Consider the following 14,509-nt stretch of genomic DNA (forward strand, 5'->3'; position numbering starts at 1 on the left):
TCATAGTTGAAAGGACCTTCCTTACCTGGAAGTCATGAAGATGCTTTTGTTTATCTTTTCCTTTTGTTGGCTTAATAATCCTAGCTATCACCACTGGGCCAATCCAAGATCTATACTACATGCAATATATATGGTGTAAAGACCCAACTTTATTTCTGTATGCCTGCCTTTCTTATACTGCCAAATAAACACTCCATTCTTCCATCATTTGTTGCAAGTATGTGGGTCAGTTGCTAAAAGAGCTCGTCTCCTCTTCCAGGCTTGTTATTTCTAGACCTGTTCCACATTGTTGTTGGTAGGCCCTTGAAGATTATTTAGTAGACACGGTGGGTTCTCTTTGTTTGCTACTCTTTTTCATAGTTGGCTTAAGGGAAAATTGCCCCCCAGCAAAAGAATAATAATAATACTGGCTGATGGGAGGGCTTACTGCGTAAGAATGATTGTTGCACAAGCATGAAGACTTGAGTTCAAGTCCCCAGCACCCACATAAGAAAACGGGTCTGGTCATATATTCTGGTGACCCTAGTGCTGTACATAGCCAAGACACCAGTAGTTCCGAGACTTGCTGGCTGCCAATCTAGCTCCAGATTTGGTGAGAGATCCTGTCTCAAGGGAAGAAGGCAGAGAGTGACAAAGCAGGACACCTCATGTCTTCACCTGTTGCCTGTACGTGCACACACTGATGTATGCTCCATCACCTCTTCATTGCCCCTCCCTCCCCCAACAATTTCCCAAACACCAGTTGAGGGTTCCTGGCCAGTGAAATGACACTGTGGATGCAAAGAACCAGCTCTATAAAAATGTTCTTTGACTTCCACACAGAAACACTGTAACATGTGTGCTGGTTCTCTCTCTCTCTCTCTCTCTCTCTCTCTCTCTCTCTCTCTCTCTCTCTCTTGTGCTTGCGCACGCGTGTACACACACACACACACACACACACACACACACACAGAGAGAGAGAGAGAGAGAGAGAGAGAATAAATAAATGTAGAAATATCTGAATGAAGATTTTACTGAACTGACAGGTGAGTTTGGGGGGAGAACAGATTTATTCCATCCATGAGCATAGTTCACCCATGAGCTCCCTTCATCTCTTTCCACGGTTTTCTTCTCTCGGACCATTTGGATGTGGCCGGGGCCAAATGATCACACCTCTTCCTGACAAATCCTTTTACACCCAGGTTCCCAGGTGATATCTGCAGCAACTGCAGAACAGCCAAATGGCAGGGCTTTATAATTTCATCATTTATTTTAATCAACTCCCATGAGCCCTCACAGGCAGCCGAGCTTGGGCACCTGAGACAGAGAAAATCACATTATAATCCCAAGTTTGTGCAGTATAGTTTGCCAGGCAGTGGCTGCTTCTTATGTTGCACCAAGCATTCCAAAGAGGCTTGAGTTCACAAGCAGAGAACTTAAGGTTCTTCAGAACACGTGACCTTATGGGATATAGAAAATATGGGATGCGGAACTCAGGCATCGGAGCAAAATAGCCACCATCTTCAACAAATTAGCCATCTGTCTTGTTGACTGTGGACATCCCTTCATAGACAGAGGGAGTGAGAAGGATCATTGGACCCTCATTTGAGTTTCCAGCCACCAAATTCTGCCATAACTTCCTGTGCCTGTGGCCTCAGGAGATGCTGGAGTACACAGACTGGAGGATGTTAATGAAGAGGGGCTGTATCTATGGCTTACAGAGAAGCCACCATCCATGTAGCTCCTCCCTCTGTGGCTTATAGAGCAGCCACCATCATTGTGGCGTGAATGTTTCTAGTGTGGAAGCTTTGGGGTCATCCAGGCATCTGCAAGCAGCCCCTCATTCACACTACTAAGGAAGCCCAATAAACACAGTAGTTCTTCAATGTGAACTCTGGTAAAAATCATACTTCCCTTTGTCCTCAGGACCTTATAAGGAGGGGGTAGACATTGTTTCTGTTTCCTTCTGGGAAGAAATTCTTAAAACAATTTATGGCACCTTCCGGGAACAATGTCTTGGGAGAGGTTGAGTGACAGATCATCTGGTTCTGTGGCTGCTGAGTTTTTATGAACCCCAGCATGCCTCACTCCTCCCAGGGCCTCAGTCTGCAGTCTGAAATGGAAAAGTTACGGGCTCTTAGGGTTATGAAGCCCTTGTGTTGCTCAGCTCAGCCCTCCTTGCTCCACCTCCCCCAGGCTCTATCAGCACACTGTCTCTCCTTGGGGACTACCAGCCCAAGAGCCAGCATGGAGAGTCTGCATTTCTAAGTTGCAGAGCCTTCAGCTTAGAGCTAGAATAGAGAGAAGGTGAAGGGGTGTGGCAGGGGTGATGGGTGTGGACACAGGAGCCAACAGTCAGCTTCCTACTCCCTGTTCTGAGATGCTTTGCTCCTGAGAATGAGCCAGAGTCTGTGCTGCTCAGCAAGGAGCTAGGTGAGTGCACAGTCTCCATGTCGCGGGCTGCAATTTCCCCAAGCAAGTCTCCCTTCCTCCAGTCAGAAGAGAAAAGAAAGAAATGATTTTCCCTGGGTTGAGTTTCTCAATCTTCATTCAGTCATATGTTTATGAGTCTGTACCTTGCAGCAACCGTGGCTAGAGGGGAATACAGTGACTCAGTGTGGACCAGCTCCTTGCAGACAGCCCAAGGAAGGAACAAAAGTGATTCTGGCTTCTCAAGAGGGCAGTGACTATGCTGTCTCAAATTGGTCCCCAGGGAGAAGGCTGTCTTTGACATTCCCCTCCCTCATCCCCAGGCCTATTCTGCCTGCCCTGAAGATTCAACATATATTGAGCATCAATTGTATACCAGACAGAATAGCTGTGTCCCTTTACCCTCTTTCAGTTGAAACACAGCCCTGTGCCCCAAAGGAGAACCCAGGAGCCTTTAGTTTCTAGAACGACATGGTATTTCAGTTGCCAAGGAGCTTCCCGGTGAGCCAATCTTAGGAGATACGCTGGCATATATGCATGAAAATACAATGAAACTCAATATTTTGTGCACTAAGTAAAACAAATAATGAAATTAAGGGAGCAAACTATTTTAGGCAGCGGGACTAACAATTTAGACAGAACCTAAACTTGGGGTCAAGCTCTAAATCAGGCCATTGACTGATATGTGACCTTGACCATCTCTTCATCTTCCTCAGTCCTCCACCCTCCCCTTCCCCCAACTGCCAAACAGGCGTGGCAAGGCCTCTGGGTGCTCAGCAATGCAGACTCAGAAAGTCTGGAGATGTGTCTCAGATGGCCGAGTGCTTGCCTGGGATGCACGCAGCCCTGGGTTCTGTTCCTAGCAGCACATATACCAGGTGTGGTATATAGGTACATGCCTATAATCTCTGCTGTAAAAAAAAAAAATAAGTAGCTAAATGCAGACTCAGAACATGCCGGTGTAGGGAAGGGTTTCCTGAAATGCCAGCTGTGCTTTCCCGCTACAGGCTAGAAGGAAAACCCCTGGTGCCAGTGTCTCCAGGCTCTCCTAAGGCCAGTACAACTTTCGGCTGACTGCCCGCACAGCATCCCTGCCTCTCTTCCTTGGCATGTATGACATTCTCTCACCCCTTTCCCTTCAGCAACCGGGACAAGCACAGGTACTGGGGCAGTCTGCACACCAGACTCACAGACTGCTCATTCTTTGTCGTTCTGCAAACCATTCACTTCCTCCGGTCACTCCATCACCCCCTTCTTCAGTTTAACCTTCTGTGATGGTTAATAGTGATAACTATTAACTTGACAGGACCTAGAATCGTCTAGGAGGCACACCTCTGAGGGAGCCTGGGAGGGAGTTTCTAGATTGGGTTAATGAGGTAGAGAGCACCCACCCTGTATGTGGGTAGATCCATTCCAAAGGCTGGGGTCCTGGATTGAACAAAAAGGGGAGGTAAGAAGAGCAGCAGAATGCGCCTGTGTCTTGACTGCAGATTCGATGTGAGCAGCGACCTCCCGCACCCATCTCCATGCCTTCCTCACTGTGAGCCTAAATAAATCCCTCCTTCCTTAAGGTGCTTTGGCCAAGTAGTGTGTCACAGCTATGAGAAAAGTAACTAAAACATGTCCCCCTAAACTTAGGCCACATCCTCAAGTCCTACTGTGACCCCGACTCACCCTGAGGTCCCCCGCCCCACCCCTTTCGCACCACACACTTTATCAGTTCCACCAGATAAGGTTAGCTCAGATTTTTGGCTGTCCGTGAGGGCTCACAGTATCATGACCCTGCAGTTTGGGCTTGATAAATATTTATTTAACAAAATAAGATATGTTCCTCCTTAATGCACCCTTCCCGGTGTGGGCAGGCTTCTTAGAAGTACTCTGCAGAGGAGAGACTGGTGCCCAAACCTCCCCTGGGTGCCATCTACTTGACTATAAAGCTCAAGGCCCCCTAAGGTCAAAGCCTTCCCTGCAGGCTTCCCTTCCCAGGTTGTCTTTGACACACAAAGAGTTGTCTTGCATACCCAGCCACCATCCATCCCCCATCCTTACAGTGCTCCTCAACACCCAGTACCCTGCCTCATAGTGTTCCCTGCCTGATTCACGATAACTGTTCCACTCAGGCCTCTAGATTGAGCAACTGAATGGGCGAATGAGTAGTGGTTTGAATGAGAATGTGCCTCCTCATGGTTTGAATGAGAATGTGCCTCCTCATAGACTCATACTTGCATGCTTCATCCCTAGTTGATGAACTGTTTGGAAAGATTAGAAGGTCTTATCAGAGGAGGTGTGTCACTGGGAGTGGGCTTTCAGGTGTCAAAAGCTCACTCCATCCCCAGTGTCTCTGTCTTTTTGTTGCCTGTGGATCAAGATGCAAAGCTCTCAGCTACTTCTCCAGCTCCATGCCTGCTGCCACACTTCCTGCCATGATGATAATGGACTAAACCTCTGAAGTTGTAAGCAAGCCCCTGGTTAAATGCTTCCTTTCGTAGGAGTTGCCTTGGTCATGATGTCTCTCCACAGCAATAGAACAGTGACTAAGAGTAAATCCTTCTCAAACACAGATCTTTTTTTTTTTTTTTTCTGGGTTTCTGAGCCTTGGCCTCCATTCCTCAAGCAGTCAGTGCTATGGGAGCTGTGCAATCTGGAAAATCTTCTGGAAGGGGAAGGAATAGGGGAGCAAGTGGAGCTCAGGATGCCAGCACTAAGTAGACACTTCATGCTGGGCGCTATCCTCCATGCTGGCCACTCAAGAGTCACAACCGGACCTCAGACACAGTTAAAGACAGAGAGCTATGGAAACTAGCAGGCATGTTTGAGGAGGTCCAGACTAGTAGACGGTGGCCCTAGGAAGCTACTGAAGGTTCCATGCACTTGGCCAGCGCTTGGCTTTGGAAAGGCAGTGCAAGCCAGGAGGCAATCATTGGGTGTTTTCTGAGCCGCTGGATCCAGAAGGTGTTCTCCAGGGCTTAGCGTTCCTATTGTGACCAGGCAAACCAGGCAGTGTAACACGTGACTTGGATCTCTGTAGCCAATTCTACAAAAGTAGTAAAAAGTGTCAAATAAAATAAAGCAGCAACGGAAAAAAAGCCAGAAGTGACCTTTGCCTGAGCCACAGTTGATCACAGCCAAGTGGCTGGGAACTGGAGTCCTGGCCAGGTGACCTGGGTTCGAATCCTGTCTGCACCACTTAGTAGCTGTGTATCATTGGCCAAATGACTTAACTTCTATTGTGAGCATCCGTTTCCTCACCAGCAGCACAGGGGTATCTGTAGCCACAACTTCCGAGCATCCTGTCAGGAGGTTTATGGGAGAGAGTACAAGAAGCCTCGGAGGGAGTTGGTCCTATCTCTCCTCAGAACATGTATGGATTGCTAGTGGGCAGGGATGAAGCCCCTTTGTGTCACCCAGAAAGGCCAAGTGACATTCAGGGAAATCTGATGACTGATCCTGGTTCACAAGGCACTGGTTCATTTTGTGAACGTCCAGAATTTGCTGAGGGTCTCTGTCCAGGGTGGGGCCTTCCCTGATGTGTGTTGAAGCTCCTGGCATTTCCAAAGCTAGCAAATAAAAAAAAAAACCATGACCTGTGACATCTTGCTCTTGAGTAATCTGTCTGCAACTCTGACTTCCTGACCAGACTCCTTGCAGTTTGACCAGCCATGGGTTGCAGGAGAGAGGGTCCATCCAACCCTAGAAGGTGCCAGATCCTGTCCCCTGCTCAAGCGGCCAGGCAGGAGCTCTGAGAGCCTCAGTTTTCCCCTCTGAAAAGAAACTAAATGGAGCCACCAATGTTCTTGAGTCAGACACGGGAGTATGAAACGCACCCCTGCCCCTTTGTGTGTGCATCGGCCCTCGGGTGCTCAAGACGTCCCTGAGGACGACAGAGCACATGCTTGAGACAGAAAGACTTGAATCCAGAGCTGGAGACCTGGCTAGGTGGTTAGAACACTTGCCACACAGTGAGGGGACTGCAGTACAGAACTCCAGAAACCCAAATAAAGGCTGGGCAAAGCGTGGGGAAAGTAAAAACCCACCTGTAATTTCAGCCTTGGGATACAGAGGCAGGGAATCCCTAGAGCAAGCCAGGTGGCAAGATTAGCCACATCAGTGAGGTCTGGGCTTGACAGAGAATGATTCTTCAACCTCAGGAATTCAAGAGCTCACTTGTGGACACACACACACACACACACACACACACACACACACGCGCACACACGCACACACACGCACGCACACACACACACACGCACGCACGCGCACACACACGTGCGCGCACACGCACACACACGTGCGCGCACACGCACACACACGTGCGCGCACACGCACACACACGTGCGCGCACACGCACACACGCACACACACACACACACCATACATACATACATACATACATACATACATACATACATACATACATACAAAAGCCTCCAAGTAGTTAAGGGAAAGTGTTACATGAACAGGCCTGATACACAGGGTATTCTCAAAAGTCTCCCTGTACCCCTGGGGTCTAGGTTCTGAATCTACTTGCTAGTGATAGGGCAAACACGATGCATGTCATATTTGAAGCCTAGCCTTTTGTAGACGGTGCCATCTCTGGGCTGGTGGTCCTGGGGTCTAGAAGGAAACAGGCTGAGCAAATCACAAGGAGCAAGCCAGGAAGCAGCACTCATCCATGACCTCTGCATCAGCTCCTGCTTGCAAGTTCCTGCTCTGTTTGAGTTCCTGCTCTGTTTGAGTTCCTGCCTTAGCTTGCTTCGGTGGTGGATTATAATATGGAGGTGTATGGCAAATAAACCCTTTCCTCCCAACTTGCCTTTTGATCATGGTGTGTCATAGCAGCAATAGAAACCTTACCTAAGACAGACGCTTAATAAACAAGCATAAAAACTGGGCTGGGTTCAAACCTCCAGCACCCATGCAAAAAAGCAGGATGTGGCTACAACCACACTTACAACCAGATCTATGAAGGGTGGAGACAGGAGGATCACTGGGGCTTGCTAGTTGCCAGCCTAGTTCCAGATTCAGTGAGAGTCACTGTCTCAAGGGGGTAAGATAAAAAGGTGACAGAGAAGTGCACATCTTCATGTGCAACACACATGCCTCAAAGCCTCCTCCTCCTTAATTCCCACATCCATGTGACCACAATCTAACTGAAACAATATAAGGATGAAAAGGTGAAATTTGGCTCCTGGTCCCTCAAGGTCCAGTCCATCAAGGCAGGGAGTGTGTGATGGAGCCTGTTCCCATCACATAGAGGTGGTAACTCCTAGCTGAAATTTGCCTGAAAGCAGCTTATAACGTTCACAGCGTCAACCTTACTTCTCACCACAGAGATAGCCAGGCCACCTGAATCCAGGTAGGGAAATGGAGTCAGCGTTGAGAGGATGCACTCCAACTCTTAAACATTCAAGTGTGGGACAGTGAGCCTCCACCCAGAGCCCAGATAAGCATGGAGGACTGGCACCTAGGAGCAGACACAGACTGAAGAAGGGCTTGGTGAAGCCAAATGCTCTTTAAAGGCAGCTAATAAGGCTGGTGAGATGGCTCAGTGGGTAAGAGCACCTGACTGCTCTTCTGAAGGTCCGGAGTTCAAATCCCAGCAACCACATGGTGGCTCACAACCATCCGTAACAAGATCTAATGTCCTCTTCTGGAGTGTCTGAAGACAGCTACAGTGTACTTACATATAATAAATAAAAATAATAATAATAAAAAGGCAGCTAATAGTGACCATGAAAACTTCTAGCTGGGCTAGACACTTTGTCCCCATCACTTCCCAGCCTCATGCCAGGTGAGAATTCAGTCCATGATGTCAGTCCGGAAACAAGTGGCAGGAGTGTGAAACTGTGTGGCTGGGAACCAGCTGAGCTGAAACTGAACCCTGGAGGCCCATCTCACCCGCAGCCATAACCTCCACTATTTCCCATGACAAAGTGTCCCCACGCTTTGTCAGGGCTACTGATAAATCCCATGGTGCTCAGACTACGGGAGAACCAACGCCCGGGGTTCTCCAAGCCTTCTCCAGACTTCTCCATCCAGGCTTGGAAGATCCCAGAAGAAAGAGAAACCTTGACTTCCCTGATCCTTCCTCCTATAGCTTCCCAGCAGTACCTGGGAATGTTGTTGGCTGCCTGCTCAGCAGCTTCCTGTTCCAGCCTTCTTAAGTTCCCCCTGAAATTTGCTCTTGGGACTTTTGATGCCCCTGTGGTTTGGCTTTTGTCACTCCATCTGAAATCTTTATTGTACTTACAAGACCATAAAACTGAGCATGGAACAGTGTTCTTTTGATACACCCTAAGTGCTCTGTAATGGCTCAGCTGGCATCCCTGGCCAAAGTTCTCCCCACCCACCTCCTTTTCCCCCACACACTGGGCTTCCTGTATGGCCGCACTCTTCCTGAATCTCAAGTCCAGGAGCTTTTTCACCTCAGGGCCTTTGCACTGACTATTTTTGCTTTCTGAGCTTTGCGGGTTTATTTCACTCAGGTGGAGCTAGGGTGCTGGCAGGAAGCTGTCCCCAGTTTTGCCATTGCAGACACTGTCTTGCCTCTGCCCACAAACTGGGCTTGGAACAGGGTCTCTCTATGTAGCCCTGACTACCCAGGAGGTGGACTAGAACTCACAGAGACCCACCTGTCTCTGCTTTTCTAGCATTTCACCAACACATCACAGACTGGTGTGTGTGTGACAGCCAATGTCTCACCTGCTGGACAAAGGATCCCCGGGAGGAAAGCTGTGTGCCAGGAATTCTTTGCTAGCTGGGCTTGCCTCAGAGTATGTGTTTTTGGAAAAGGGCCACTATGAAGAAGATCTTGGACGGAATGTAATGTGTTCCAGAAGGCACTAGAACCAGGAGGGACCTCAAATAAATAGCAAGGGTTTTAGATGTCTAACACACAGCTAGACCTCTGACTGAACTGAAGAGTTCCCAGGGTATCTCAGCAAGAAGTAACCTGCACATTGTGGGGGCTCCAAGAGAGGCAAAGTATCAGGCTAGACTAAAAGTAGGTTTTGGAGGACTAGCCTTAGAACCAACCATCACTATGTGTATTTTTTTCCCTGAAACCTATGTGTACTATCTTGTGGCCTCTGTGAGGGGACCTCTTATATGATAGAGGAAAGGGTCACTCTGGACCAAGTGACCACTTGGATGGAATAAAAAAACGAAGTCACTAATCATGAGTGGCATCTCTGGGAAACCCACAGCCTTCTCAGGTTGAGACCAATACCCATTTCACAGATGAGGAAATAGAGCCCTGAGGTGAGTATGGTGAAGCTCCTTGAAGGTCATGCTGAGCTCTGACTGACATTATATCACTAGTGGGAGGTGAGGACCACAGGAGGGTTTGGTCACTAAGGGTGCTCGTAGTCCACAAAACTCCATGGGCCCCTCAGGAGCAAGTCCACAGTGTCTGAGGACTGAAAGCTACCGTGAGAGCAATTTTGACCTCAGGTTTAACCTACTTGCCCCGTTTTTCCCAGCACAGAGAGTCAATGAGCCTCTTTAGACGAGGCTGCCCACTTGCGGATTTCCTGTCTGCCAGAACCATGAGCCAGAAAAACCTTTCTTAATACATTTCCCAGTCTCAAGCCTTGTGTCATAGCAACAGATGGCAGTGGTCTTCACTTTTTCAAGCAAGCTCTCTAGTTGGTCTCTGGGAGAACTGGGGTTTGAACCTGACTCTGAGTACCAGTTCCCCAGGTGCAAGAGGAGACATGTAGAGAACTGCAGCTGGGGACTTCCCTTATCCCAGAACACTCTCATGTATACTCAGGTCAGTGCAACACTGCCCAAGTGAAGATGGCCAGGACATAGTCCTTGCAGACTCACTGTTGGGAAGGAACTCAAGAGGGAGAGGGGGCAGCTTGGGGGACAGCCCTCTTGTCCCATTGAAGAGACTGGTGCCAGGTCCTGGAGATACTACCCAACTGCCTTGGAAAGCAACAGCATCAAAGAACTAGACACCAACTGCAGATAACTGCTCAGGAAGTGATGGGGGCAGGGTCGCTCACCACACAGGGATTGCCCCCTTGAGAACAGGGGCCTGATTCTTCACTGTTCTGAGCATCAGAACAGCTAGAGCTAGGAAGTTCCCCATCAGGAGAGCTCTGGCTCCTGGCCTGACTGCATGGCCGACAAACAGCAGGTTCAGTGTCAGGCTGAAGGTGAGGTGCAGGTGTGGGCTACAGTCCTAGGAATGGAGATGACAGGTGCCAGAGAGGGGGGACTCTGGTCTGGTTGTATATAGCTGGAGCTCTGCCATGTTCTGTGTGCAGGGTGGTGGGACCTGCTCAGCCATACGAGACCTGGGTTCCACAGACCCACGGCTCCTCCAGCTACGTGGAGTTTCCTCTTTTCTGAAGTTGCATGGTCCAAACCTGCTTGTGGGAAGAAAGCCCTGGAGAGGCCGGGGATTCATTCTACAAATACCAAAGGCAGTCTTGTGATCAGACACACTTTATTCCCAGCATCCTTGGAGAGCAGGACTTGAACAGGGGAAAAGAGACTGCCTGGATGGACAAGGAGAGATTTAAAGGGCACACAGCTGGTCACAGGCTCCTGCCCTTGGCTGTGAGTGCCACGCACACAGAGATAAGGCCCTGCCTGGGGGGGAGGCAGGGGGGCAGACCAGATCCCTGCCAGCCTTTGTGTTCAGGACCTCTCACTGCCCATCTCTGTGATCAGCCTTTAGCCTCACAAATCCACTTATTTTTTTTTTTTTTTTACAGTCCCTTAGGGATTCTTAGAAGGTCAAAAACTGTGTGAAGAGCCACTCTGCAAGGGAATATGTCACTTTGTTGAAATGTGTGGCAGTCTGGCATAGTGGCTTGAGCCTGTCATCCCTCAGGAAGTTAAGATAGAAGGGTTATAGGTTCAGGGTCAGCATGGGCTACATATCATGTTTGAATCTATCCTACGATACAGAACAAGATCTTATCTTAGAAAAAGAAAAAGTTGGGCAATAATCTTCCAAAAGTGTGGTATCCATGTGGTCATCATGACATGGCTTTGGGGCCACGGTGTATGCCCACATATCCACTGTGTTCTTGCACAAGACAAATGGGCAACTCTTCAGCCCCCACACATCCCTTCTGGCCAGGATCCAGACTGTGGTATAACGCCTCCGGTAGTACTCAGCGGCTCCAACTTTTCCCCATAGATTCAGATGGTTTCAGAAACTCCCCTCGTGATTCTGGACAGGGTCCCAACTTCCTCCAGACAGCACACAGTTAGTGAGTAAACAGAATTCTCCCTGCCTGGCCCAAGGGTAAGTCCAGAGTCCCCAGGCTGCCACAGAGCAGATGTGTCATCCAGTTGGCTGCTTGTTTGTTTCAAGAGTATGCAGGTGCCAGCGGGAGAGCCAGGCTGCGAGTGACAGCAGCTTTAGGGCTTAGTATGAAATGCTGGGCTGGGGTGGGTCAGCCCTGCAACATTTGCCTGGTATGCACAAAGCCAGGGGTTCAAGTCTCAGTACTTCAAAAGGAAAACAAGACAAAACAAAACATTAAAGCAGATCTTCAGGTATGTTCACCAGCAGGGCCTCCTCACAGTAGGTGAGGGCTAAGCACTGTGAGCAGCAAGAAGCTAGGCTCCCACCTGCTAGAGCTTCCTTTGGGAGCTAGGTGTCATCCGACCTGATCCTGGAGGTTTCGGGACAAGGCTTCTTCATTTCCAGGGTGGAACAGATAATGGCACAAAGCGTTAAAAACCTCCAGGACTACAGTTCTCCTATCTCCAAGTGACACGAAGTCCTTGGACAAAGCATAGTCATGAGTAACGCTTGTCAGGTGGGGTCACTGCAGCTGCTGAGGAGGTCCATAGAGCAGGGAGGCCGTGCCAAAAGGGTCTCATTTTGCCCTCCCTGTGTGATGGGTACAGGCTATTATTGTGCCAGTGATGATGAGCATTCATTCTTTAACTTCCCTCTGCCCCAGGAGTAGAAGCAATAGGTGCCATGTCTACAGCTGGAGGCTAGCAGCATGTCAGTAAAGCCATCACCTGAGACACAAGGAGAGGAGGCAGGGCACAGGGGTGTGGGCAAGGAAGCTCGGAACCAGCCCGTGGCTTCTCCCCCAGTGGAATCAGCCTGATGGTGAGTGCCCATTGATGGGGCCCAGGGGCCAGTGCTCTTGGCAGCCGCTGAAGGCTTCATTCTGGGCTACCTTGGATGCTGGGTCTTCAGTTCAAGCTGTGGTAGCTCCCCAGGTGTTAACCTGATCTCAGGGGTGCACTCAGCTGCTCTCTAGCCCCAGCTAACATTGGGTGTCACTTCTCAGAGACAGCCGTGGGCCCATGGTCCTCTTTTCCTCCTTCCTCCACTGAGAACATGACGTCAGTGCAGTTGCCCAGAGGTGGTTCTGTCTCCTGCTCTGGGTAATGGGGGGCATGGTCCACTTCTAGTTCAGCTTGCAACTCAGACTCTGTAGACCCTGCTGGAGCCCGGCCCTCGGGGACTTCAGTTTTTACAGAGCCCACAATCACTGTGTCGGCCTTCATGATGTAGATTTTCTCTGTAAGGCAAAAGGATGGGTGAGAGAGGAGAGACCAGGGCCTTGGCCCACTTCCACCTCATGTGCTGGGTGACTTCAACACAGATAGCACAGCCTCTCTGTTACACAGAGAGGTATGGATGGGGCTGCCCATGATTTCTTAGGCATGTCAACAGAGATGGACAGAATGCAGTCAGTCCAGGAAAAAGCAGGTAAAGAAAAGCAGGATGGTAAGAACACCAGGGGACACAGCAGAGCCAACACATGTCCCTCACTCTTCTCAAGTGCCATCTCTGAGACCCAGCACTCCCACGAATAGCCCCTCACCATCACTAATCTAATCCTCTGCATGGTTAAGAACCTGAGGTCAGGGAGCTGGAGAGATGGCTCAGCGATAAAGAGCACTGACTGCACTTCCATAGGTCCTCAGTTCATTCCTAGCAACCACATGGTGGCTCATTGCCATCTGCATTGGGATCGACAGTGTACTCATATACATAAAATAAATAATCTTAAAGAAAAAAAAAAGAACCTGAGGTCAACAGGTAAGGTTAGGAGACACTTCCAAAGAAGCATCTAGCCACCTGGCTGCCCTGGGTGACCAGTGTGCCCCTGATTGCCTGGGACAGATGAGTTCCACGTCCCAGGAGCTTCATCAGTCCAGGCAAACTTGGCTGATTGGCCACATTATTCAGAAACCTGGGTCCTGATGATATGCAACAGCATCCAGGGGCTCTGTGTGTCTCTGTGCCCAGCCCTTTGAACCTCATGCTGCCAGAAGGCAGAGGGGATCATGAGTGTCAAGTGAATGGGTAGCCCAGGCTCCTAGCACTAGTCCATGCCACAGTCTAAACACAGGCTGATGCTGGGGTTTGCTGGAATGGTCTTTCCATGCAGGGAGTCAGGGAGCCTTAGGGAAACAAAGCCATCTTTGCAACTGGGAGGCAGAAGTCTAGATTCATCAGAATAATTGGCTCTACTCACTGGACACCGCCTCTATGGCCTCAGGCTGGGGGCTGTACCACTCTGGCTAATCCTGCAATGGACTCTGCAGATGGAATGGGGAAGCCCAAAAGGGAACTTAAGAGTGGGGGTGGGTAGACGCAGGGGGCACATGGACCCCTGCCTTTGGGTTACACCCTCAGATTCAGGAAGCCCAGAAGATTCTCAAGTGCCCCGGCATGTCCGAGAGCATTGCACCATGCCAGCTCTTCTATTTTGGTTTCTCACACACCCAGGAAAGAGAGAAGTGTAAGAAACATGAGGAGGGAAGGGCAAGAGAAAGGGACGAACTGTGTGTCCCATGGGTCCAGAGCTGAGAGCAGGGTCTCAGGTCCCACCCCACATCCTCCATCAAGGCTTGCTGGCACTTTCATCTGAGGGGCTAACGAAAGATGAAAGCCTGGAAGCACAAACCTGTAAACCTGGAGAAGCCAAGGCAAGAAGGTAGCAGGTTCAAAGCTAGCTTGGGCTACAAAGCAAGTGAGTTCAAGCCAGCTTCGGTAACTCAGTAAGAATCTGATTGAAAAGCCGGGCAGTGGTGGCACACGTCTTTAATCCCAGCACTTGAGAGGCAGAGGCAGGCGGATTTCTGAGTTCGAGGCCAGCCT

The 14,509-nt window shown here is 49.7% G+C and overlaps 1 protein-coding gene across 1 annotated transcript in view; it reads right to left on the reverse strand.

Annotated features, from left to right (window-relative positions):
* Positions 1-10,851: 10,851 nt before the first annotated feature.
* Positions 10,852-14,509, reverse strand: part of Tnfrsf8 (TNF receptor superfamily member 8) — a 49,306-nt gene continuing 45,648 nt past the window's right edge. Inside the window, exon 13 of the mRNA XM_021201089.2 lies at positions 10,852-12,920. Within this exon, the coding sequence (XP_021056748.1) occupies positions 12,676-12,920 (245 nt within the window). The 3' untranslated portion in view covers positions 10,852-12,675. The remainder of the gene's footprint in view (positions 12,921-14,509) is intronic.

This window comes from Mus pahari, chromosome 6 (genome assembly GCF_900095145.1).
Source record: "Mus pahari chromosome 6, PAHARI_EIJ_v1.1, whole genome shotgun sequence".
NCBI classification, from domain to species: Eukaryota; Metazoa; Chordata; class Mammalia; order Rodentia; family Muridae; genus Mus; species Mus pahari.